At 44.6% G+C, this 27,554-nt stretch overlaps 1 protein-coding gene across 1 annotated transcript in view; it reads left to right on the top strand.

Moving 5' to 3' along the window:
- The window catches only part of BLTP3B (bridge-like lipid transfer protein family member 3B), an 85,747-nt gene that overhangs the window by 24,254 nt on the left and 33,939 nt on the right, over nucleotides 1–27,554 (top strand). Inside the window, exons 2-10 of the mRNA XM_077266460.1 lie at nucleotides 7,659–7,821; nucleotides 8,597–8,635; nucleotides 9,545–9,636; nucleotides 13,601–13,790; nucleotides 17,635–17,775; nucleotides 20,548–20,724; nucleotides 20,847–21,027; nucleotides 22,231–22,314; nucleotides 25,964–26,146. Coding sequence (XP_077122575.1) covers nucleotides 7,659–7,821; nucleotides 8,597–8,635; nucleotides 9,545–9,636; nucleotides 13,601–13,790; nucleotides 17,635–17,775; nucleotides 20,548–20,724; nucleotides 20,847–21,027; nucleotides 22,231–22,314; nucleotides 25,964–26,146 — 1,250 coding nt within the window. The remainder of the gene's footprint in view (nucleotides 1–7,658; nucleotides 7,822–8,596; nucleotides 8,636–9,544; nucleotides 9,637–13,600; nucleotides 13,791–17,634; nucleotides 17,776–20,547; nucleotides 20,725–20,846; nucleotides 21,028–22,230; nucleotides 22,315–25,963; nucleotides 26,147–27,554) is intronic.

The following is a 27,554-nucleotide window of genomic DNA, read 5'->3' as shown; positions in this document are numbered from 1 at the left end:
ATAACGAGGACACCAGGTTGCAGTCTCTTTACCTCTTTACTGAAGCTCTCTGGGTCCTCAGTCCAGAATACGGCTCACCAGGCTGCGCAAGTCCGGCCGGTCCAATGGCACTTCCAGAGCTCTCCTTGCAGGTGGAAATCGGTGCCTTCCTTCTAGCGCTATGTGTTGCAGTCCTTCCCTGCTGTGCTTACGGAAAGTACCCCACAACTGTTGTGTCTGTTTCTCGTGTTCCCTCACAACAACTTAATTCGCAATGATCTTCCTCGTCCCTCCAGATACTATGGTAGGAACGCACCCGTATGACGGGGAGGCTCGGAGATCTTCCGGGACTCTATCTGCGCCCCTCTCCTGTTGGTACCCCCCTTTGCCTTCCTGGGTGATGCGTGAGACAGTCCGCCTCAAGCTAACTGCCCTGCCGTAGGTCTGAGGTATGGCTTGAAACTCTTTACCTCCTCGGCGTTCCGGCCACCGGTAGTGCGCCTCAGTAAGGTGCTGCCTCTTTCAGCACAACCCTCACTGGTATCTCCTTTCGCTTGATTTCGTTTCTCACTCAGCACAATCTATCTCGCTTCTTAGTCCTTCCTTGGGCACCGCCGCTATGCTGAGCAGGCACGGTCCCTTTACGTTCTTTCCATGCCAAGCCTCTGCCAGGATCCCACCCCTGGCAGAGACCCTACAGTCTCTCCCTTCACAACACCCTCTGCCACCAGGTGTTGCTCCGTTCAATCCCGTCAGCGTTCTCTCTAACTTCCTGCCTGACCCCCAGTTTACCCACTATGGTGGGGAGTGGCCTAATGAATAGCACCCTTAGCTCCCCCCGGAGGCCCAGCTGTGAAATGTATTGGTGACTGTGATACCTGCTCAGAGAACTCCTTCCGTGCCATCGAACGCAGCATGGCCCCCCTTAGTGGCTGAACCATGCTACTGCAACGACCAGGACTCTGGGGCGCTGCACTCCCCCCTGGTTAAACACAGTACTCCGGGACTGGGAAGAAAAACAACAATACAGGTTAGCAAAAAGACATACAATTTTGTTGAGTGCAAATAACAATAAGTATACTTAAGTAGGCTTCCCTTTATGGGAGGTGAGGACACTTGTAACGTTACAAACATAATTAACCTTATAATTTACAGAGTATAAATAACTTCTGTTACCCAACCGGGTATTCTATTTAGTGCAATTTTTTTGAAATAATAACTTAACATTGCCTTTAAGAAACTCACACTCTTAGTCTATCAAAGGCCTTCCTATAATCACATTATAAGGCATTTCAACTTTACATTCTCCTTCTTGTGAACCTGCAGGACCGCCTGTCCCTACGGCACCAGACCTACTGCCTCTCCTTTCTTCTACAGGACCGCCCTGTTCAGCCAGGGCCTACTGCCTTTCGCTACTATACACAGTATAGACATAACATTCCTTTCGGTTGAAGAACTCTGAGCCAGCTCTACTCGGCCCCTTTAAGGACTCACTCTCTAACCCCTACGGGTTCACTCTCTGTCCTTAGCAATAAAGTAACTTTTCAATGGGGACGCAGGGTTTACCTTCTATCCTCACCCTCATTATTACTTCTCTTACTTTCAACTATGCAGACCTCTACTTCTACCCCTACGGGCTCTCTGCATCTTTCCTGTCTTCAAAACATTATTCAAATTTCACATTTTAACAAATTCAACACATATAACTCGGCATGTAAAACAGTTACATTTTCTTTTTAAGGCATCATTACCACATTACTGTTCTGTAACAGTATCGCTTTCAAGTACAATTCTTCACATCCCCTTTAAGAGGGGACCAGGTCTCTCTGAGGTAGCTCGTCTTCTCAGCCTACCAGTCTCATGCAAAGTTCCGGTCCGGTATCTTCACAAAGTGTCTTTAACTAGGACCAGTAGGAACGGTTTCTTCGCAAAGTGTCTTTTGACTAAAACCAGTAGGGAGCACCTTTAAGAAAGTGCAAACTATTTACAAGGGAAAGTTTGAATCATGCGCAGTTCATGATTTCTGCAGTTCTTTTTTTTTTTTAAAACTGTATAAACTTCAGGAAAACAACAGTGACCCCGGATCAACAAAGGGGTCACCTTTAACCCTAGACGGGTTTAGCAGCAAACAGGAACAGTTAAAGGAATGAACAGTTAACTATTTACATTTTCCATCCAATGATAGTACTTTCAAAACTTTCCACGAGGCGCCACCCGGCAGGTGGATCCCTGCAGTTCAGGGTTCAGATCCACTCCTACTGCCAGGTACACCCCATGTGTTCGGGTCTGTTGTATGACCAGATCGTGCGCAGCGATGAAGGTCTGGGTTCCCACTGCTCTCTGCGCTGGCTCCTCAGGAGTCTCAACCACCCGAAGAGGCACTCCCTTGGCCACTGCTGTGGTGGCGGTGATCAACCTGCGGGCTCCAGGTTCCGCAGCCAGGCAGGTGGAGGCGACCGGAGTGGCTTCAGATCGATCACACGGTGACACCCTGGCTACAGGGGCTGGCCTCTCCTGCTTGTACACATTCAGAGCAAACCACCCCTTCTCTCCAAAGTGCCGGGTGTAGGTAACGCTGTCCCCCGGGTAGAGGTCCCGATCCGGGTGACCTTCTCTGAGGTGCGACTCCACATCCCGGCGATTGACAAAGACCTCCGCATACAGCCCCGGTTCCTTGATAAAGCCCCAGCCTCCTCGGAGCTTGAAGATGGTGATAATGCCCTGCCTGCGCGGGGCCTGATGGGTGGTGGGGTCCTTGCGGGCCCGATCCTTAACCGCCAAATCTTTTTGATGGTAGGCCTCCCGTTTGGCCTGATGTATTCTCTCTTCCTCTTGCCACCGCTGTTCTAGCTGGGTCTGATATTCTTCCCAGCTTAGGGCCTGTACCATTTCTCCCTTCTGGGTCTCCACCCCGGGGAACCCCATGAGATTGGATCCAGGGTTCACCCAGCGGCACACCGTGCGCTCCGCACTGACCTCACACGGCAAGGGAGTAGGGGTGATAGGGGCTCGCATACGGTGTTCCATGCCCGTGGCTTCCTCCCATGGTAACAGGCGCTGAAGTCTATGGGTCCCCGGGAGAGGCGGTGCTGCTACGGGACCCACTAACACCCCCTCGGCTGGTGGGGCAGGACCGGGGGACTCACCCACCGGTACGAATCCACTTTCCGCAACAGGTCCCGCTGGTTCCTCCGATGTCCGGGAACCCGCTGCCGGCACCGCCTGATGCGGGGCCTGGATTCTCGCATTCAGTTGGAGGAGCCGGGTATATAAATCCTCCATCTCGGCTCTCAGGAATTTGGTGTTATCCACAGAGGACAGGCTGCTGGGCTCGTCCGGGTAGTCAGGGGAGACTTCCACTTCAACCCCGCTGTCGGGTTCGGAGCTGCTGGCCATAGCGTCCTCCACGTGGATCGCTTCCTGGTCTTTTTCCCGCTCTCTCCTGCGTGAGCAGTTTCGTTTTCTCTGCCTCCGCCCCCCATTAAGGATCAGGAGGCGGATCTCTGCTGCTGACGGACACGTCCTCACTGCACAGAAATATTTAGACTGGGCGGCCATTATTCTTCGCGCTCTCCAGCTTGTCTACGCCCACTCCACGCCCTTCTTCTCTTCCTGCGCTCTCCTCAGCGCTGCAATGGCGGCGGATTTTGGCGGCAACTGGCACAGCACACAGTCTTGCAATAAAGTTCAGTCCACACACAATAAATCACAGTCTCTAGGCACACATGACCTGATTCTTCAGGCTTAAGTAGATCCTGTTCGTGACGCCAAGTTTGGAGCGCCCCCACACCGCCGCAGGGCCGAGGGGTACCCGGAGCCGGGCCTCTAGGTCTCAGTCCTGGGATTGTCACGGTGGCTAGACCCGGTCCGTGGCCCTGTCTGTCAGTGGGGGACGTCCGGTGCAATAAGTGATGTTGTAGCGGTGCAGTTGTGGGGTGCAGGGCGCGGTAAATAACGAGGACACCAGGTTGCAGTCTCTTTACCTCTTTACTGAAGCTCTCTGGGTCCTCAGTCCAGAATACGGCTCACCAGGCTGCGCAAGTCCGGCCGGTCCAATGGCACTTCCAGAGCTCTCCTTGCAGGTGGAAATCGGTGCCTTCCTTCTAGCGCTATGTGTTGCAGTCCTTCCCTGCTGTGCTTACGGAAAGTACCCCACAACTGTTGTCTGTTTCTCGTGTTCCCTCACAACAACTTAATTCGCAATGATCTTCCTCGTCCCTCCAGATACTATGGTAGGAACGCACCCGTATGACGGGGAGGCTCGGAGATCTTCCGGGACTCTATCTGCGCCCCTCTCCTGTTGGTACCCCCCTTTGCCTTCCTGGGTGATGCGTGAGACAGTCCGCCTCAAGCTAACTGCCCTGCCGTAGGTCTGAGGTATGGCTTGAAACTCTTTACCTCCTCGGCGTTCCGGCCACCGGTAGTGCGCCTCAGTAAGGTGCTGCCTCTTTCAGCACAACCCTCACTGGTATCTCCTTTCGCTTGATTTCGTTTCTCACTCAGCACAATCTATCTCGCTTCTTAGTCCTTCCTTGGGCACCGCCGCTATGCTGAGCAGGCACGGTCCCTTTACGTTCTTTCCATGCCAAGCCTCTGCCAGGATCCCACCCCTGGCAGAGACCCTACAGTCTCTCCCTTCACAACACCCTCTGCCACCAGGTGTTGCTCCGTTCAATCCCGTCAGCGTTCTCTCTAACTTCCTGCCTGACCCCCAGTTTACCCACTATGGTGGGGAGTGGCCTAATGAATAGCACCCTTAGCTCCCCCCGGAGGCCCAGCTGTGAAATGTATTGGTGACTGTGATACCTGCTCAGAGAACTCCTTCCGTGCCATCGAACGCAGCATGGCCCCCCTTAGTGGCTGAACCATGCTACTGCAACGACCAGGACTCTGGGGCGCTGCAGGGTCATGTATCGTGAGAGTTTGGCCAACAACCTCTTTCCCTCACCAAGAGCATTGAAGATAGGTGATGGCTGGGTCTTCTAGCATAACAATAACCCGAAACACACAGCCAGGACAACTGAGGAGTGGCTCTATAAGAAGCATTTCAAGGTCCTAGAGTGGCCTAGCTAGTCTCCAGACCTGAACCCAATAGGGAGCTGAAGCTCAATGTTGCCCAGCGACAACCCCGAAACCTGAAGGATCTGGAGAAGATCTGTATGGCGGAGTGGGCCAAAATCCCTGCTGTAGTGTGTGCAAACTTGGTCAAGAACTACAGGAAACGTCTGACCTCTTTAATTGCAAAAAAAGGTTTCTGCACCAAATATTAAGTTCTGTTTTTCGATTCTATCTAATGTTTATTTAATGCAATAAAATGCAAATTAATTATGTAAAAATCATGCATTGTGATTTTTGTGATTTTCTTTAAGATTCTGTCTCTCACAGGTGAAGTGTACCTACGATAAAAATTACAGACCTCGACGTTCTTTGTGGGTGGGAATACTTACAAAATCGGCAGTTTATCAAATACTTATTTTCCCCACTGTAAGTAATTATATTTTTTTGTGATATGGGATTGCAGGGATCCCAAGATGGCATTTTGCCAGTTGTCTGGTGGCAGGGTCATTTTCAATGTGGAGTATTTTGTTACCATGGCCGTATCTGATTAGTTGCAGTGCCTCGGGTATTTTTGGCTTCCTGGTCGGTCCTTGGTCAGTCTGTTGGCAGATCAGCGTCCCACCTTCCCTCCCTCTACATTTAGCAAGTTCTATGGGTCTTCAGGTGTAAGGCCCAGAATTAGGTATGGTGCGACTGCTAGGGGTAAGGCGTCATGTCATGGCAGCTTGCGATCTCGAGTCTTTGGAAAGCCAAGTCTTGGTATGGTAAGGAGGGTGAGTGCTGTTTTGGGAGCTTCACCTCCCTCCTTTTGCAAATGGTAAGGAATACTCGATGTCACCAATGGGCTAAGGTCTCGGAAGGAAAATGTATTGGGCACCATTTAGCAGGAGAACCCTCCCGAATTGGCGCCTTGCAGTTGGGGGCAAAAGAGGAGCAGCTGATGGTGACAGGTTTTATGTGTTGGTTTCCAAAACCCTTTCCTCATATTCAGGTCAATTTTGATAATATGTTAATGAATAAATGTAATTTATTAAAGGCTGCTGTGTCGGTCATTATTGATTGGGTGGAAGATTGGACTTCAGGAAATTATATGGGAAGCGGGAGGTTATTTGGGTGGTTCAGAGGGGCATGGGTCAGCCACTCCTCAGTCAAGGCATCTACTGAGCTCATCGACAAAGGTTGGCCTTCTGGTTTGACCTCCTTCCCGAGACCTCAATGGTCCCCAGGGCAGCTGAATCGGTATGTCTTCCCCCTATGTGTGAATACGCCCTTGAGTTCCAAATCGATCTGTGCATCCTTCTTTGAGAAGGAAAGGGTTGGTGCATTCATATGAAGCCCAAATTGCATGCAGCCTTGACTTCTTGGCCCATGTTGGCAAGTCCAAGGCTATAAGGAATTAATCAGTTTATTGCAATAGTTACAATGGTCGACTTCTTTCTGCCCCGGGGTAAACCAATTACTCAGAGGACATCATCTATTTTCAGTTTTGATTTTTGAACGTCTTTATCTAAATTAATAGATATGAATACTCTAATTAAAGTGTCTACTTGATGAACCAGTTCCTGTGGCTTAATATAGAAGCATTTATACTTATTTTTGGCAATTGCTACCTCCAATGTCTTTATAATGACTTTATTACGAAATTACATAAACCATGACTTACATAAAAGTGATCGCGTCTGCCAAACTTGCGGATAAGTGACGGAAACTTCTTTCCAGACGAGCACACTCCGGTCTGACTGCATACCCAGCCACCTCATTCTTTCAATGTAGAATTAATTTAAGTGTTAGTTTTGACATAGGTATTATGATTTAAAATGGTTTTGACCGCCTGCAGCAGGAACCTCTCCCCTCTGCTCTAGGGGAGAGGTTCCTGCTGCAGGCTGACAAAACAATGATTTTTCAACTCACACTAAAGATTTATTTATTTGCAGTATAATAAAAATGTAATAAAAGGAAAGGGGGGAGGTTAAAGTGGTTTATCTCTATAAACAGTGAATGGAGCAATGGACATGTTTCCTCACTATCGCTCTATCCAAGGGACTTTGGACTCCTTTTTCTCCTGTTTGGTGGTGGTTCCCGCTGGTGGGCTGCCATTGATTTGTTTATCACCCTATACTTGGGATCGGTGATTAAAAACAGTTGAGCAAAATAAATTTGCTGAAATCCTGGTCCAACAGCTTAGTCCATAGTCTATGACTGCTGGACCAGAGCACTGTGAATCTCCTACTACCAGCCGCATAACCGGCGCCTTTTCTGATCATTCGGTCCCACAAAATCTTTACATTGTGAGGACTTATTAAGGAAAAGAGGCACCAGGTATGCCGCAGTTTGCAGCGCTCTGGCTGGTGGCCATAGACTACTGACAAGGCCTTTGGACCAGGGTCCTGCAAATATTTTTGCTTAACACTAGTGATTACTGGGTATTACACTAAAAAAAATTTTTTAACACCTCTGTACCCCCCCCCCATTGCAAAGTCTCATCTTAGGTTGTCCTATCTCTTTCTGTTAAAAATGTAACATTACTTAAAGTGTTTTTCTTGTTGTCCTAAAACAAAAGAAGTTGAGTGATAATTTTGATATTATAGATTATATTCAATTTATTATTGTTTGTTCTCTAGGTTCACAAAGAATCTGTCTCCTGATAAAATCAACCTTAGCACCCTTAAAGGAGAAGGTCAGTTGACTAATCTAGAACTTGATGAAGATGTGCTGCAGAACATGTTGGATTTACCTACCTGGCTCGCCATCAACAAAGTGTTCTGCAACAAAGCTGCTATTCGGGTTAGTCCGGGATTGTTTTTAGCATTTCAGATGACCCTCCACAACCCCATTTGAATGGCCCCTATTACTGCCTTCGCAGAGCTCCAGGAAAGTTTTCTTTTACTAGGGGCAAACCTTTTTATTTCCTACATTTGTCCTTTATCTCAATGACCTGACCAAGCTTTTGTTACTCTGCTTCTGTCTAGTAGCCAAACAACCTCTTTCCCCTTTCCATTGTACAGTCTTACAAAGATGCCCATAGACTTAGCTGGTGCCGTAAAATGTCCAATTTTCCTCTCTAATGCTACAAAAGTGGGGGGTTATTTTTTTCCAAGGGGACCTAAAGGTAAAATGCCACCTTCTCGAACCACCGTTCTTTGACTTTGATGTTCACAAGTTCATAAATGAATGAGTAATGTTGCCACATCTGCCGATATCGACGGTTTTGGCCGACACTCTAATGAGTATGGGGACGCCAGCCAACTGATCGTTGTAGGAGATGTCAATTGGGCATGTCTAATTTTGGGCTGCCGATTGATTTGTTATCCTGCTGCCGGCAGAGGTGTCAGTCGGTGACTTTCTCATAGAAAACACAGGAACCCTTGGCAGAACAAGCGCTTCTGTGTATGGACGTAACGGCTGAGATGGCTGCAGCCAAACGATCGGTCAAAGCGTGGTTCAGATTAAAGTCATCTAATTTGTATGGCCAGCTTTACATTATCCACACTTTCCTTTTTTAGCTGAATTTCTAATTTGTAGGAGATTACTAATACCTTGCATTTCCTTGTGTTTGCAGATACCATGGACAAAGCTGAAGACTCACCCGATTACTCTGGTTGGTCTCCTCTAATATCAGATCGAAGACTCTTGTGATATGAAAAAAAAAAAGTTCTAATGCTTATCTTTAGCTTATATTTTGGTGACAATACCATTTAAGGGGTTTTCTAATGTGGACAACCTTTGTTGTGTCCTCGGGCAATAAACTGCCAAAGGCTATTTTGCTGCTGGGAACCCCAGAGATTACCAGTAACTTGTACAGACTTTCTTAGTTTAGAAGCCACGTACTGCTCTCAGAGAGCATCACAAGCCACATTCTATTTGAAGAAATCTTAGAAGTCTTCAATGTGCCCCTTATAAAGGTTACAATTCCCCAAGCGCCCCCTTTATAATACCCTAAGTGTCTTATTATAACCCCTGAAAATGAATAACACCTTGAGAAAGCCCGTTCTGAGCTATTGTGGGGTGTGTTCTTTGTCCCCTGAATGTTGCTGACTCCTTATGATTGGTCGACCTCATGCAGAGGAAGAAGTACAAGCCCACCCAGTGAAAAATATCCTCTAACACGCTCTTGGACTTTACATAAAATATACCCTAAACTTTACAAGCTGAAATATCCATAACAGAAAGGAGAAACTAATATATAGCAGCAAAGTTTTACTTAACTCTGCAGACACTATTCTATGAAGTAGCTAGTTTACTATGCCAAAACTGGTGAAAGGTCCTCTTCTTCTTTTTTTTTTTTTTTTTATGGATTGTTGCAAAAGTGAGTGCTTGCCCTTTATTATCAGTCAATGGTATGTGAACTTGAGTTACATTATTGGCACAGTAATTAGGTCAAGAGTTCAGAATAAGTTATCACTCCCTGATTCTTATCTGCTGCTGTCACTGTGAATACCTTACATGTCATACCGTACATATTAGCAAATTAAATGTCAAGGCTTAATTTTTTTTGTTATTTCTTTAGTCCCTGGATAAAGTAATAATGGAGATGAGCACATGTGAGGAGCCGCGGGCGTGCAATGGACCCTCGCCTCTGGTGACTGCTTCCGGACAGAGGTGAGGCGGAACAATCCCAGACATAACAGAAATCTACATTTAGATTGTGTCCAAGGACCTAAATAGTTATCAAAATATACTAAAAAAGTGAAAATATGACACTCCTATAATAAAAATAAATATATATTTATGTTAAATAAAGAGAACCTTTTTAGCACAATATGGGTTTAAGGTTCAATATTCTGTACTAATCAGTTTCCCAATAGATCGTTTTAGGAATTCTCCTGTATAGACCTAGATTGAGTGATACAATTCCAACTGCCAGAAACCACCATTAGAGGGAGCTGACTGCATACAGCGGTTTCATTGAACTCAAAGTATAGACAGTATGTACTGCTAGAGCGTACAGATCAGGGGGCACAAGCTCCAAGCTCCTATGTTTTGTAACCTCCTTCCATTAAAAAATATGAGAGCACTTTTGTTACCAGAAACTAATAATGGCCCCACATAGTAGCGATTCACACTTTGTACCCCAGAACAAGTGCCCTTCTTTTTTACCCCCCCCCCCCCGTTGGTAATTTTGCGCCTTTTTGATTTTCACATATGGTCTTGCATTGTGCCCTTACTCGGTAATTCTGCCACTCTTTGTTTTCCATATAAGGTCCTACTTTGTACCCCAGCTTAGTAATCCTGGCCCTTTTTGATTCCCACATAGGGTCTTGCTTTGTGCCCTTACTCAATAATTCTGTCCCTTTTTGATTCACTCATATGATTCTTCTTTATTCCCCATTTGGTAATTGTTCCCCTTTTTGATTGCCACATAGGGTCCTGCTTTGCGCCCTTACTCAATAATTCTGCCCCTTTTTGATTCCCTCATAGGGCCCCCACTCTGTAATTCTGCCTTTTTTGTGTCCCATATAGTTAAAATATCCTCTGTATGCCCCATAGCAATTTTCTCTTTGTGCTCGCACAAATTATTAGTGCTCGCTTAGGGCCTTTTACAAGGTAATTTTGCCCCCACTTCCTACCCCAAATAAATAACAGTTCCCCCTTCTCTAACATTTGGACCTCCCACTAAGTAATATATTATCCTTTTTGTACTCCCACAAATTAATAATGCTCCCTCTGTTTCCCCAAAAATAACTTCCCACTATCTCCCCTCAATAATTAACAGTGCACCCTTTGGAACCCCAACAATATATTAGTGTCCCTCTTGCCTCCCCACAATGTAGTAGTGCCCAAGAAAGGTAATAGTGTCCCCTTTGTGGCCCCCACACAAGGCCAATTCTCCATTTGTCCCCCCCCCCCCACCACCACTTCTGTCTTTTACATAATAGAGCATATTTTTTCCAAAAGTAATAAAAACTCGGGCTCGGTACGGGAAGTATGATGGCCGGTCCTAACTTCGTTATGCTGTCGGCATTGACCTGTACTTTGCCCTGATCTTTTCGTGGGTACCAGAGTGGATGATGGGGCATTGTTTGCCCATTCTATGGGGCTGTCTGTGCATCGAGACCACTCCGATGTAGTTGAATGTAGAGGTTGGACAGGGATTTGGGCCATCGGGCCAAAAAATTTATTGTTGGCATTGTCACAGTGGGATCAACCTCAAACGTAGCACATCAACTCGATATTCCTTGGATTTTGATTTCTGGGGAAGAGGCGATTCGGCGTTTGGATTTCTACTGACCCTGAGGATGGAAGTCTTGGGTTCCCTGTTTGTGGAGGACACTTGGCTACACGTGGACTGGCACTGCCCATCGTACTCTATGGGTGATCCAGAGACGCCGGTGTAAGCGGCAGGAATTGGAGCCGCTCCTTGTACGCTACAGAATGTGAAGCGTTTACTCTGTTTAATGCTGACTTGCTCCGCCACTTGCTGATCTGCGCTGTTTGACAATCTCAATGTAAATGTTTAGTCGGATCGTCTCATCCGTCGTCTAATCGGCTTATTATGTTTAACAAGGTAAAACAAACGTGTCTGCGTATACTTTCGGATATGCATACTTTCACCATCCAAACTTTCACATATCTCAGCCTCTGTGACATTAGGGGAAGGACATATAAGGTTAACTCCACTCGGCCATTATTTTAGAATCAAAAACTAAGAATTCAGCTGTATGGTCCAGAGCTGCATTCACAGTTCCTCAGGCTTCAGAGCTCAAATCGCCCACAATTCCTTGTTGCCTCAGTTCCTTCACTTCCTCCTAATACCCGCAGCATTGCCGGCGCATCTACAGAGCGATAGGATCCACTTTGTCATTACATTGTGGGTCCCTACTGATGAGAAGTGGTGCCAGGTTTCCCGCAGGTAGTAGGGAGTTCGCTTGACGCTGTCTTGGCAACCATGGACTACTTGCATAGCCGCTGGCAGTGGCCAGACTAGTCTTATGGGCCATGGTGCACAATTTGGACTACGGCCCCCACCAGCATATTGATCAAATGTATGTACCCTGTAATAGTGTCCTCCATCCTGTAATATTGTCCCCCATCCTGGCACCTATTCTGAAATAATGTCCCCCATCCTGGCTACTTCCTGTAATAATGTCCTCCTTCCTGTAATGATGTCCTCTATTTTGGCTTATTTCTGTAATAATGTCCTCCATGCTGTAATGATGTCCCCAATCCTGGCTCCTTCCTGTAATAATCTCCCCAATCCTGGCTTCTTCCTGTAATATTGTCTCCTATCCTGGCTCGTTCCTGTAATAATGTGTTCCTTCCTGAAATGATGTCCCCAATACTGGCTCCTTCCTATAATGATGTCCCCCATCCTGAATCCTTCCTGTAATGATGTCCCCCATCCTGGCTCCTTCCTGTAATAATGTCCCCCTTCCTGGCTCCTTCATGTAATAATGTCCTCCATGCTGTAATGATGCCCTCTATCCTGGCTTCTTCCTGTAATAACGTCCTCCATCCTATAATGATGTGTCCCTTATTCTGGCTCCTTCCTATAATGATGTCCCCTATCCTGACATTTTCCTTTAATAATGTTTTGCATTCTGTGCCCCTTACTGTAATAATGTCCTGTGTCCTAGACCCATTTTTTACTAATGTTTTTTGTTCTGAATGCTTCCTGTAATCATGTCCCCCATCCTGGTCAATTTAGTTTATTAACCTGCTGGCCTCTTGATTGCAGCCTGTATAGCTATTGTAGTGTACAGGGCTGGTGGCTCTCTGCACCACAATACTTTTCAGCTGATCGTACATCCAAGGACCCACATTCAACTGAAAATGGCGCTGGCGTCAGTGGGCTTCCTGACTCCATAGACCCCAGCCATAATCGCAGAGGGTACCCCTGCCTGCCCCCTGGCAATAATGGTGCAGTTTTACATTACTGGGCGTATACCACAAAGCTTGCTATCTCTACTCTGATGTTGGCCAATGAAAACAAGGCTACGCCCACAAGGAACTTCTGTGGTATACGCCCAGTTGGTTGAAGGGAAAAATTGCACTATTATTACCGGGGCCTAACTTTGGAATGGAGGGACGCAGAAGGAAAAGAGAAACTGTTCCAGAATCGGTGGAACAGCGCCAGTTGGGGGAGATACTCAGTTTTTAATTAAAAAAACTATCCAGTTAAATGTCACCTATAAGACCTCTTTTCACCTGACACCATATTCTTTTGGTGGTTTCCCTTAAGAGAGTTTACGCAATTGATTCAGAAGAGGAAACCCATTTACATTGAAGTATGATGGGGCTGAGAGTTGAGAAATGGCTCTATATGAAATGTTGTGGTTTAGCAGCAGCGTGCCAAGCGTCTATCCTCAATGAATGGATTCCGGGGCAGATGAATGCGGTTGTGGCCTCATCTGTCACTGTGTAATCTGCACGGACATCGGGACTATTAATCTGAACCGTAATCATATTCTGTATTTGGTATAAATATGTATCTGTCTTGTGTCCCTGGTTGACTATAAATTTCTAAATTATTATTTTTTTACCTTTTGATTTTTTGCCATTGTATTGTTTCCCATATATTACGCTATGGTTTTATCATATAACTCACATTTTTTTTTTTTTTTAGTGAATATGGATTTGCCGAAAAAGTGGTAGAAGGAATCTCCCTCTCGGTGAACTCCATCATTATCCGTATTCGGGCGAAAGCTTTTAATGCTTCCTTTGAGTTATCCCAGCTAAGAATATACAGCGTGAACGCCAACTGGCAGCTCAGCGACCTGCGCTTCACCCGGATACAAGATCCCCAGCGAGGAGAGGTGAGGGGTCAACCAAAAGGAAAATTTAGGGGCTAATGATTGGCATTATTGCTTAAAAACACTGAGGACCTGGGTCCGAATCTCATGGCATGGTCTACTACCTTGTCTGGGTTGGGTTTCCATGCGGCACAGATGGAGGAGGCCAGTTGGCTTTCTATGAAACTTTCCTTTGTGGCAAATTTTGATCATTTTGGGCTACCAATGGTTAGAAGTAACATCCGATGGCCAACGGCAGACTGTCTGCCAAAAACGTGGGTTTTTGATTTGCTGCACAAATCGCCCATTTTAAGTAAGTGGGTCTGTAGAAATGGCATGCTGAGGTCTGTCCTCAGTTGTTCCCGGTGTCTGTGGCAGCCGGAAGTTCTCAGTTACTGAGCTAAACAGCTCCGTCAACTCTATGGTGGCCGCGGCTGGGTACTGTATATCCGCCACCTCTTCAAATCAATAGTCGGTGGATGTGTAGTACCCGGCCGTAGCCACTATTCTGTTGACGGTGCTGTGCAGCTTCATAACTGAGCAGTTCTGACACCGGGACCAGCTGATCGGCAGGGGTGTGGGGTGTCGCTCCCCCACCGATCGGACAAGTCCAGGACAACCCCTTTACAGCCCATAAACACAGCTACACTTTTAAGCACTGAGGCCTAACGTCACTGTACTGCTGCTTCTCTTCTGTTGTCCAGAGAAATAGGGGATACAGAGACATCATAGCAGCCAGTCTCCACCCACCAGCTCAGAGACAACTGAAAATTAGAGGGAGAGCCTGCAAAGGTGAAAACGTTGGGTAGAAGTCACATAATGGCCAGAAATGAATACACATAACATTTAGCTTGAAAAAATCACCAAAAAAAGGACTATGAGCTTTTATGTGAATTTTACTACATAATAGATTTTTATTCGCAATGTGACTTTTAACCATTATGTGATATGAATACTTTTTATATAGCTCATACAGAGTAGTGAATGTAAATGTATATGAAATTCCCACAGGCACAAAGAGGTTAATAACAGCACATATATATATATAATATATATATATTTTTTTTTTTTTTGTAAACCACAGCATGCCTCTTGGCCCCTTTTATTTAAATTTTTTTTTTTTGCTATTTATACGTTTCTCTCCCACTGAGCCTAATGAATAGAAATGTACAATAAATGCAAAATATAAAAATCAACTAAAAAATAATGTGTTTGCCACACAGTGTTCCAACAGCTTTTTCTATACAGAAACATTCACCCTAGAAAGGAGCAATAATTATTAGAAATACCGATGTGTGTGTGTGTGTGTATGTATAATCCTCCCAGGTATACACCAAACCACATGCTATTATCCAGAAAAATGAAGGCAGCACTTCAATAGAAAAAATAAATGTGGCTTATTGGCCCATGTGTGACTTTTCAGTCCAGGACGTGGACAAGCTTGAGAAAGGTCCACATCCTGGACTGAAACGTCGCACATGGGCCAATAAACCACATTTATTTTTTCTGTTGGAGTGCTGCCTTCATTTTTCTGGATAGTGTATATATATATATATTTTATTTTTTTTTCGTAAAATATTTTTGCATGGTGTTTTCCACCTTCTTCACACAGATGCCAGAGTGGGGCAGGGTCTCTCTAAATAGGTGGTCAGTTAGACTATGTGCACACCTTTATTATTTGCTGCATTTTTGTAATTTTTTTTTTTTTTCCCTCTCAGTTTTGTCACACAAATCGAAGCATTGTGAATGATTTTCATGAAGTCTCGTGCACACTTTGCTTTTTATGCCTTAGAGATTTGAAGCGGTTTGTCGATTCTTGCAGCGTTTTTCACCTATTCTAATGAATGTAAAAAAAAATTATATATATATATATATATATATATATATATATATATATATATATATATATATATATATATATATATACATACCCCGTATATACTCGAGTATAAGCCGACCCGAGTATAAGCCGACCCCCCTAATTTTGCCACAAAAAACTGGGAAAACTTATTGACTCGAGTATAAGCCTAGGGTGGAAAATGCAGCAGCTACCGGTGAATTTCAAAATTAAAAATATATGCTCCATACCGTTCATTATGGCCCCATAGATGCTCCACATAAAGCTGTGCCATATAAAATGCTCTGCACCGTTCATTATGGCCCCATAGATAGCTGTGCCATATACAATGCTCTGCACCTTTGATTATGGCCCCATAGATAGCTGTGCCATATATAATGCTCTGCACCTTTGATTATGGCCCCATAGATAGCTGTGCCATATACAATGCTCTGCACCTTTGATTATGGCCCCATAGAAAGCTGTGCCATATACAATGCTCTGCACCTTTGATTATGGCCCCATAGATGCTCCATAGAAAGCTGTGCCATATACAATGCTCTGCACCTTTGATTATGGCCCCATAGATAGCTGTGCCATATATAATGCTCTGCACCTTTGACCTTTGATTATGGCCCCATAGATGCTCCACATAAAGCTGTGCCATATATATAATGCTCTGCACCGTTGCCCCATAGATACTCCACATAAATCTGTGCAATATACAATGCTGCTGCTGCTGCAATAAAAAAAACAAAACACATACTCACCTCTCTTGCTTGCAGCTGCTCAGCGTCCCGTCCCGGCGTCTCTCTGCACTGACTGATCAGGCAGAGGACGGCGCGCACACTATATGCGTCATCACGCCCTCTGACCTGAACAGTCAGAACAAGAGGACGCGAAGACAGAGCGGCGCCCGGCGGGTGGAACGAGGGAAGGTAAATATGTAATACTTACCTGCTCACGGCGTCCCTGGCTCCTTCCCCCGGACAGCTGGTCTCCGGGTGCCGCAGCCTCTTCCTCTGTCAGCGGTCAGCGGTCACCGGCACCGCTGATTAGAGAAATGAATTATGCGGCTCCGCCCCTATGGGAGGTGGAGCAGCCTATTCATTTCTCTAATGAGCGGTCCCACGTGACCGCTGTACAGGGGAAGAGGGGAAGAGCTGCGGCACCGGAGACCGTGGGACGGGCAGGGGGAGCGCCAGGAGCCCCGGAAGCAGGTAAGTATGCCTCAGCGCCCTCTCCCCCTCACCCGCCGACCGTGACTCGAGTATAAGCCGAGGGGGCACTTTCAGCCCAAAAATTTGGGCTGAAAATCTCGGCGTATATACGGTGTGTGTGTATATATATATATATATTATAATTTTTATGCAGTTTTTTTCCTGCGAAGAGACACATTTTTGTTGCAAAAATGTCAGCAACAAATACTTAACGTGTGCATAGAATGTAAGTCCTCAAGGACAGGGTCCTCTCCCCTCTGTACCAGTCTGTCACTGTAAACCTGTTTACTGTAAACGATATCTAACCCTGTACGTAACCCCTTTCTCATGTACAGCACCATGGAATTAATGGTGCCATATAAATAAATAATATATATATATAACCTTAGTCGGCCTGTTCTCATAGGTCAGACTGAGCGGTGTGGGACGCTCCTGTGGCAGCCAGTTGCCTTACAGCGGGTAATGGGTCTGATTTGGGGTTTGTGAAAAAGGAGCAGCAAAATGGCTACCGTTCTGGTAAACACGTTGAGTTCCTCCATTGGTATGTTATGTGAATTTGCAGTCAGGTGGCAGAATTACTCTCGTGAGGATCACAACGCAATCCTTGGACTGGCCGTCGGCTCTCCTGTCCTGAGCCTGACAGCTGCATAGAAATATATGCGGTCACACTTGGATAAGGATAGCCGCCGGCCAGTCCGAGCATTGTCTTCCTTGTTATATGACCATCTGACTGTGCCCTAATAGTGTGTTTTACATGAGATGGGCACGTATATGAAGGATCTCTTTTCTTCTTTTTTTTTTTCTTATAAAGATACTGACATTTAAAGAGATAAACTGGCAGATGATCCGGATAGAAGCAGATGCCATTCAGAGTTCTGAGCATGAAATAATGAGCGCGCCCGTCCGTTTGATCACCAATCAGTCCAAAATTCGAGTCACGTTGAAGAGAAGAGTGAGTCTGAACATTTTCTCTCCTTCTATGAGCCGTGGAATCTCCGTCTTCTTCTCTCTCGCTCTCTTCCGCCATCTGTCATCTTGTTCACTTCTAAACTGTTTACTTTTTTTTTTTTCATCCATATAATTACTTGGAGGCGGGGGGTAAAAATCAGTCTGTAAGTTAAGATTAAGACAGAAACGGAAAAGCTGTATGATTCATGGTGTCTCCTTTAAAGGGCAGCTCTATTTTTTGTTGACCGTCTTTGTACCCTTCTTCAAGACCCAAAATGTAGAATCTCTCCCTGTGGCTTTCAGTTGTGATATATTTGTACTTGAAAAGGGACCTCCTAGAAAGTCACTCCACAAGTTTATGGGAGACCATACTGGAGGGGCTTTCAGTTATAGTGTGGTTACTGATCATCGGGGTTAGGTCCTTTTAATCCCCCTGAGTTCTTCAGTCTAGAACATGGCTGTGGAGTCGAAGTCGTGGAGTCGGAGTTGGTGTCATGGAAATTGAGGTGTCAGAGGTTTGGCTTACGAACTCCACAGCCCTGGCAGGGAGTCTGAGTCGTGGAGACGGAGTTGGAGTCAGTGTCATGGAAATTGAGGTGTCGGAGTTTTGGCTTACCGACTCCACAGCCCTGGTCTAGAAGCCTTCTAGGAAGATGGGTTGGTGGCAACAAGGCAGTTTTTGTCTCACCATCGAGTAGTTGTACACAGTGTCGGACTGGGGTGCCAACGGCCCACCAGTAACATTGACTTTGGCGGTCCACTTTTCACCTGCATACAAATATTACATGACCCTGGTTCACAAATTTACCTATATCTCTATATAATAATAAACTAGGTAGTTTGGTTAATGAATGATGGGATGCTGCCTTTTTCTGCACAGAGAGAATCAAGTGAATTATGATAAGTACTGCCCATACAGTAAGGTTGGGGGGCCTAGGGGTCCACCGAGGGATTCCCCTGTGGGCCAGTCCGAGCCTGGTTGTACACCAATTAACCATGAGCCTAAATTAAAGGACACCTGTATCCAAGTATTTTTGTTTGTGTCGTCTCCCGTTTCCAACGCTGCTCCAGTCCTCTCCTTTATCATGTGGCTGCAGCTCTGATTGGCTGACTCAGAGTGGACCGCTAGTTCATTTAGCAGGTTTTTTGTATTTTTTTTTTATTACCCCCTCTTTTTGCAATCCAAAATGTGTGTGCAGTAAAATACTTATACATTGTAGGCGCCTGCCGTTTCCTGCGCTTCTGCAGTCCTCTCCTGAATAATGAGATGGCATTTCTTTCTTGCTGGCTCACACCATTAGGCCTTGTTACTTTGAGGAAAGTGACTTATGGTCCACACAGAAAATGCTGTGTGAGCTGGCCGCTCACAATTGTGGTCACATGATGCAGGAGAGCACCGGTGCAGCGCTGGAAACGGCAGAAGCCAGCGATGAGCAAATATTTAAATTTATAGTGTAGACACATTGTTGTGTGCTAACACAGTGGGCAATGGGGAAAAAAACTGCTAGAGTTCTCCTTTGGAGAGTATAACAGCAGAATTTGGAGATTGGGAAGTCTTCAAGCTATAAACAACATAATATTTTAATGGTTTGGATCTTTACGGATGTCGAAATACGAATCAAATTTTTTATTTCCAAATGGCGGATGAGGCGGTTCATAGCCCCCTCCTATTTTCAAAAACTTAGATGCTGTGGTTGCTATTATCTGCAGCATCTAAACAGTTAAACTGTCACTATCTAAGCTTTTAACGTAATGCAAAATGCATAAGAAATATGTACATACTTATGTTCATCCTCCATAAAATTCTAAAATTAAAATGTACACACCGCTAGGTATGAGCGAATCTCCAAAATTTGTTTGGGACAGAATCTCTTGTCTTGGCTGGTAGATTTGATTCAAACAATATAAACATAGTCTTAAGCAAAAGTGATCTGATTGCCATTTATTATGCTCAGAGATTACTGCAGACCCCAAAGCATAATAAACTGAGGGCTGGGAATGGGGTTAAAATTAGAGTAAACCATTATATTCACCTGTTGTGTCACTGGAGCCCCCTGCCGGGACCTCTGCTCACTTCAGGTCTTCGGTCTTCTGGACTTCGACGCTTTGGTCTTTTATCCAGGATCTTCCGACATTGACTTGGACTCTTGTATCGCATCCTAAGTGAAAGTGACCATGTTGTGAGATCTAGTCAGTGGCCAAAGATATGGGACAGAAGACCAAAGGCCAGAAGTAAACGGAAACCGAGCAGGGAGCTGAGACTGCAGTACTTGTATATTGGGGGGGGGGGGGGGTGTCTGAGACTGGTGAGGATAATTCTATACAATTTTTTTAATTGTTTTTCAGCCCCATAAAAAATCCAGCAAAATAGTAACCGGCTTGAGTTGAGTCCCAAAAAATTGGTATTCTGGTGACTTTGAATTTTTTGGGGGGAAATTCACAACAAATTCCATTTTTTACAAATCTCCATACACCAAAATTATTTTACGGATCTGTTTTACCTTAAGACATGATCTCAAAAATGTCAACACATGACAATAGTTTTCCCTTTTAGAGGGGTTGTCTTATGAAGCCTTAGAATGAATTTGGGATAATGGGGAGGGACTTCCGATTTTGGCTTTATGACCTCCGATTTTGGCTTTATGACCTCCGATTTTGGCCTTATGAACTCCGATTTGGCTTTATGACCTCCGATTTTGGCTTTGACCTCCAAGTTGGCATTATAGATGGCTGTCATCTTCATAACCTAAGTGTATGTTCTTATGTTTTGCGACAGCTCAAAGATTGTAATGTGTTGGCGTCAAAACTGGTTCTTATCCTGGATGATTTGTTGTGGGTGCTGACTGACTCGCAGCTGAAAGCTATGGTCCAGTATGCCAAGTCCCTAAGTGAAGCAATAGAGAAGTCCACAGCCCAGAGAAAGAGTAATGCCGCCTCCGCAGAGCCAGCACAGGTAACAATTTATGGCTAATTCTGTTTCCATAGGCCGTAAGTTTCATCCCCTTATAAAATTCATGTTTTTATAGAACAATGCTAGTGTTTTGCCGTTAATGGTTTTATTCCCCTCCTGCTCAGAGTTGGACACCCCCCACCAGCTCTCAGCAAGTCAAGACCCAGCAAACCTCAGCGACTGCTGAACAGAACCAAGCTATACTGAAGCTGTTCCGAGACTTCGATGTGAAAGAGACCTCCTATCATCTAGTGATTTCCCATCTGGATCTGCACATCTGTGATGACATTCACTCTGCCGAAAAAGGTGACAAATCCAAAAGCTGTTTTTTTGTTTTAATATCCGACCGTCAGACAGGTCATATAGGAAAAAGGAGGAAATTGGAAGTTTCTAATTAAAAAAAAAAAAAGTACTTGCAAGTCTACATCCGTTATCTTTTATGTCAATATCCAATTTTTTGATTGATAAATAGTTTATTCGCATTTTTATCATCAAATGCGTGTAAAGCGCCATGGAATAAATGGCGCTATAAAAATGTATAATAATAAATACAAGCAAACGATTTACTGAGGGTTGGTGACCGCAACTGATGAACCCAAGGAAGTCCCACCTGAGGGTCCATTCTGCTTAGGTTTCAGTTGGTGCCATACTTGTACGGAGGATGGGCATACTACTATGTGTTATGGAAGGTGTCCATTCGGACAACCATCGGCCCACCCATGACATGATTTGTGAGCGGAGAAAGGGCAATGATATTGCCTACTGAAGGCCCCAGTCATTGCCATATTTTTATACCTATAAAGCCTAGAAAAGGTTTCTAATACCCATTGTCAACCTGCCAGAAAATGCTTTTGTCCATAAATGTCCTACCATGTTGACTGGGAACATTAGAGTAGACTCCATCAAGTTCTTGGCTCTGTTGAGCTTTTGGGTCAAGCTTGAATCTCCTCCCAAAGATGATAAGTTGGACGACTCTCTGGTTCTTTGGGGAAGTTAAGGGTAGGAGTTGTTGCTCCTGTAACAGGCGAGCTCCTACCATAGGAAAAGACCAAAGAAACAGGTCATGGACCTGCCCACAGAGTCTTCACTTGAAGAGAAGAACTTGTTCACACACAGAAGAGGTCTGCACTAGGCTTCTTCTACGTAACGCTGCCCCCAGACAAAGTGAAGCTCAGAATTGGTGATTGCTCTTCACACATATAAGGCTTTGTTCTCACCTGTGTCATTTCCATATTTGCGTTTCTTTATAAGTCAAAAATCACAATAGTTATTGCCGGCCATGTACTGAATTCGGCTTCCGAACAACCCTACAGATCTTCTAGTTCGTAACCCGGGAACTGCCGTAACTTGTGTGTTTTGTAGGCTTCTGTGTTCTTATAGGGGCCTTTTTCTGTCCGGGTGCACCCCTACATAGGGACAGCATGGTGTGATGTGGGAGAGTTTCTTTTTATGTCCCGTAGATCATATTTTCCACTCCATATATTAGGAATTAATACGATACTTTTACAGTTTTGGACAGGAGAATTACGGGAGGAGCCATGCAGTTGTCATTCAGTCAGCTGACGGTGGACTATTACCCGTATCACAGAGAAGGTTTGTTTCCTCTTAATACATTTTATTTATATATTTTATATCATAGATTGAAAGAGATTCTGTCACCCCACAATATTCTAATTAAACCTGTTATACAATAATATAGGGGACTTGGCCCTCTAAAAAAATAACACTTGCAGTGTACATTTACAGCTATGTTTATTTACATATATGAAAAAAAATTATATATATATATATATATATATATATATATATATATATATTATATATATATACATACACTAGATGGTAGCCCAATTCTAACACATCGGGTATTCTAGAATATGTATGTAGTTTATTTATGAAGATTTTAGAATAATACGTTGAATACACAGGATTTGGCCGGCAGCGACCAATTAGCGAAGCCAAACTGCGCCTGTCGCAGTAGTATATAACAGCCCACGCAGTATATAGCAATGTGGGCATCGTATCCCTGTTAAAAAAAAAAAAAAAAAAGTTAAATTAAAAAATAGTTATATACTCACCTTCCGTTGGCCCCGGATCGAGGCGAAGCGGTTACCGATGTTCCTCGCCCGCTCTGGTCCCAAGAGTGCATCGCGGTCTCGCGAGATGATGACGTAGCGGTCTCGCGAGACCGCTACATCATCATCTCGCGAGTTTGCAATGCATGGAGCGGTCACCGGAGCGTCGCGAGGAGCGGGAAAGGCCGGTTCTGGATCTGAGGGGCCGACGGACGGTGAGTATATAACGATTTTTTTTAAAATTATTATTATTTTTAACATTAGATCTTTTAACTATTGATGCCGCATAGGCAGCATCAATAGTAAAAAGTTGGTCACACGGGGTTAATAGTAGCGGTAACGGAGTGAGTTACACCGCGACATAACGCGGTCCGCTACTGCTGCCATTAACCCTGTGGGAGCGCTGACTGGAGGGGTTATGAAGCGGGCACTGACTGCGGGGAGTAAGGAACGTGTATATATATATACAGTGGGGCAAAAAAGTATTTAGTCAGTCAGCAATAGTGCAAGTTCCACCACTTAAAAAGATGAGAGGCGTCTGTAATTTACATCATAGGTAGACCTCAACTATGGGAGACAAACTGAGAAAAAAAAATCCAGAAAATCACATTGTCTGTTTTTTTATCATTTTATTTGCATATTATGGTGGAAAATAAGTATTTGGTCAGAAACTAAATTTCATCTCAATACTTTGTAATACATCCTTTGTTGGCAATGACAGAGGTCAAACGTTTTCTGTAAGTCTTCACAAGGTTGCCACACACTGTTGTTGGTATGTTGGCCCATTCCTTCATGCAGATCTCCTCTAGAGCAGTGATGTTTTTGGCTTTTCGCTTGGCAACCCCGGCTTTCAACTCCCTCCAAAGGTTTTCTATAGGGTTGAGATCTGGAGACTGGCTAGGCCACTTCAGGACCTTGAAATGCTTCTTACGAAGCCACTCCTTCGTTGCCCTGGCGGTGTGCTTTGGATCATTGTCATGTTGAAAGACCCAGCCACGTTTCATCTTCAATGCCCTTGCTGATGGAAGGAGGTTTGCACTCAAAATCTCACGATACATGGCCCCATTCATTCTTTCATGTACCCGGATCAGTCGTCCTGGCCCCTTTGCAGAGAAACAGCCCCAAAGCATGATGTTTCCACCACCATGCTTTACAGTAGGTATGGTGTTTGATGGATGCAACTCAGTATTCTTTTTCCTCCAAACACGACAAGTTGTGTTTCTACCAAACAGCTCCAGTTTGGTTTCATCAGACCATAGGACATTCTCCCAAAACTCCTCTGGATCATCCAAATGCTCTCTAGCAAACTTCAGACGGGCCCGGACGTGTACTGGCTTAAGCAGTGGGACACGTCTGGCACTGCAGGATCTGAGTCCATGGTGGCGTAGTGTGTTACTTATGGTAGGCCTTGTTACATTGGTCCCAGCTCTCTGCAGTTCATTCACTAGGTCCCCCCGCGTGGTTCTGGGATTTTTGCTCACCGTTCTTGTGATCATTCTGACCCCACGGGGTGGGATTTTGCGTGGAGCCCCAGATCGAGGGAGATTATCAGTGGTCTTGAATGTCTTCCATTTTCTAATTATTGCTCCCACTGTTGATTTCTTCACTCCAAGCTGGTTGGCTATTGCAGATTCAGTCTTCCCAGCCTGGTGCAGGGCTACAATTTTGTTTCTGGTGTCCTTTGACAGCTCTTCGGTCTTCACCATAGTGGAGTTTGGAGTCAGACTGTTTGAGGGTGTGCACAGGTGTCTTTTTATACTGATAACAAGTTTAAACAGGTGCCATTACTACAGGTAATGAGTGGAGGAAAGAGGAGACTCTTAAAGAAGAAGTTACAGGTCTGTGAGAGCCAGAAATCTGGATTGTTTGTTTCTGACCAAATACTTATTTTCCACCATAATATGCAAATAAAATGATAAAAAAACAGACAATGTGATTTTCTGGATTTTTTTGTCTCAGTTTGTCTCCCATAGTTGAGGTCTACCTATGATGTAAATTACAGACGCCTCTCATCTTTTTAAGTGGTGGAACTTGCACTATTGCTGACTGACTAAATACTTTTTTGCCCCACTGTATATATATATATATATATGTATATATATATATATATATATATATATATATATATATTATAAAAAAAAATATATTTTTTAATTAGTAATGTAAAAGAGGGGGTTTCGATGCACGCTTTTCATGACCGAAAGCTCATTGAAATGTACCTCCTCCCTCCATTACAATCCTCCGTACTGCCCCCTCCATTACAATCCTCCGTACTGCCCCCTCCATTACAATCCTCCGTACTGCCCCCTCCATTACAATCCTCCGTACTGCCCCCTCCATTACAATCCTCCGTACTGCCCCCTCCATTACAATCCTCCGTACTGCCTCCTCAGTTACAATTCTCCGAACTGCCCCCTCAAATATGTTCCTCCTAACCGCCCCCCAGTTACAATCCTCTGTACCATTCCCTGAATTACAATCATCCGTAGCACCCCCCCAATTACAATCCTTTGCACCGCCCCCTCAATTATAATTCTCCGTTCCGCCCTCCTCAATGACAGTCATCCCTTCCTCCCCCCTCAATTATAATCCTCCTCACTGCCCCTCGATTACAATTTTCCGACTCTCCTCGTCAGTTACAATCCTCCATACCTCTCATTATGTTGATTGACCGCTCTCACTTTGGAGCGCTGCCTGAATTGAATCCTCAGTACTGCACACACTGACACTGGTGAAGCTGAGCACGCACACAGTGTGTGCCGCTGCATTCACATCACTCTCCAGTTTGCAGCGGCCGCTTGCAGCACACAGGATCACACAGCTGCGGATGCTGACAGCAGAAGGGGATGAGGGGGATAAGAGTGCGCACTCGCTGGCTCTCCATACTCTCCTGTCACCATGTGACCGTGGATGCTGCGGGCGGCCGCTGCAGACGAGAGATGGATCTGAGCATGCCCATTTTGATGCTGTGTATGTGTCGGTGTGTACCGGGCTGGTGGATTCAATTCAGCAGCTCTCCAAAGTGATCCATGTCAATCCACCCAAGAGGTTATGGTGTAGAATTGTAAATCTCAAGCGGAATGTCGCGCCTGCGTAGAAATTCTTGAACCCCCTCATTCCTTTCCGTAAGTTCTCTACATATACAGATGTGACTCTTGTGTTCGCAGGTGACAGCTGCAGCCACTGGATGTATTATGGAGACGCCACCAAGACGAGATGTTCCTGGGCACAGGAGCTTCTTCAGGAGTTTAAGTGTAATGCAGATATGTTAAACCAAGCGGTAAAAGACCACGGATCTGGGTCTCCCACCAAATCCATGCCCAACATATCCCAACAGTATGGACAACCAGGTGAAATCTACAGGGGATATATATATTTTAATGTTGTTTGCTTCTCCTATCCCAATATGTGGTAGGTGTAATAATAATGTTAGCAAATACCTTAAATTATAAAAGTAGTATAGTTCTTCTGATTCTCTGTCACTTACCCCATGTGCAGGGAATTGTAGTAGCTTAGAAAACCATGGTTACGACCACTAACAGCTAACTCACTATATTAGTGGTCGTAACCGTGGATACCTATCCTACTGCAATTCCCTATACATGGGGTAAGCAACATAGTGAATCAGAAGAACTATATTACATTTCTAATTGAAGGTATTTGTTAGTAGTTATAATAATAATATTAATATTATGTATTGGGATAGGATCTTGGAGATGGGAATACCCCTTTAAAGATGTTTTCGGCTTTTTTATTTTTTACTAAAAGCCCCCCTCCTGGAAATAAAGTGATTGCATGTGAGTCCAAAGTTAGTCTTAAAGAGACTGCCTGGTTCAGAAAAAACTATTTTTAGAATAGTTAAATGCATATATTCTGGGCTAAAAGTAATTTTTGCATTTTAGTCTAATTAAAAAGTTTTCACTGTTTGCCATCTACAGCCTCTGGGTTTAGTTATCTGTTTCTAGCTGCAGAATAAGTTAACTGAGAATCTGTCAGTGAGCGTGTTCTGTCCGGAGAGTTTATAACTCTTCCTTCTGAGCTTCTCCCACCTTAAAAGTTGTGCTGAACTCTGCTCATAAATTAAATCTCCCATTCGAACAAGCTCACTGACGGATTCTCAGTTTACTCGTTCTGCAGTTGAGCAACACAGAGTTAAATGGTGCAACATTTTAATCAAACCCAATTGCGAAAATGTATTTTAGCCAAAAATACATGCATATATGGTAAGTAAAAAAAAAAATATATATTTCCCTCAAAAGTGTCCATGTCACTTATGGGGTTCCCTAGGATTAGAGCACATGGCTGCTTTTCTCCACAAACAGTTCTACTGGGCATGGGCTGAGTTTTGTATTGCACATCAGCTCCATGAAAGTAAATGGGGCCAAGTTGCAGTACCACCCACAACCTGTGGACAAGGGTGGCGCTGTTGTTGTAGTTAAGTAGTCATGTTCTCCTTTTCTCGGAATAGAGGAAAAATAAAATAAAAAAAATTCCAACATTTGCAGGTCAGTATGATTTCAGCTATGTCACATTTTTATAGTGTATTTTTTTCTATAAAAAAAAACAAAACAAAACAAAAAAACCCTAAAGAAATAATGAATTCAGTTTGTTTGTCCGTATTCTTAGACCCATAACGTTTTAATTTGTCCATTGTTGGACTTGTGCGATGACTTATGTTTTGTAGCGCGAGTTGTAGTTTTTATTGTTACCATATTGGGGGGCTGATGACTTTTTGATCACATTTTGTGCATTTTTGAG

The sequence above is a fragment of the Ranitomeya variabilis genome, chromosome 5 (assembly GCF_051348905.1).
Source record: "Ranitomeya variabilis isolate aRanVar5 chromosome 5, aRanVar5.hap1, whole genome shotgun sequence".
In the NCBI taxonomy this organism is placed as follows: domain Eukaryota; kingdom Metazoa; phylum Chordata; class Amphibia; order Anura; family Dendrobatidae; genus Ranitomeya; species Ranitomeya variabilis.
This window is presented reverse-complemented; position numbering and strand designations above follow the sequence as displayed.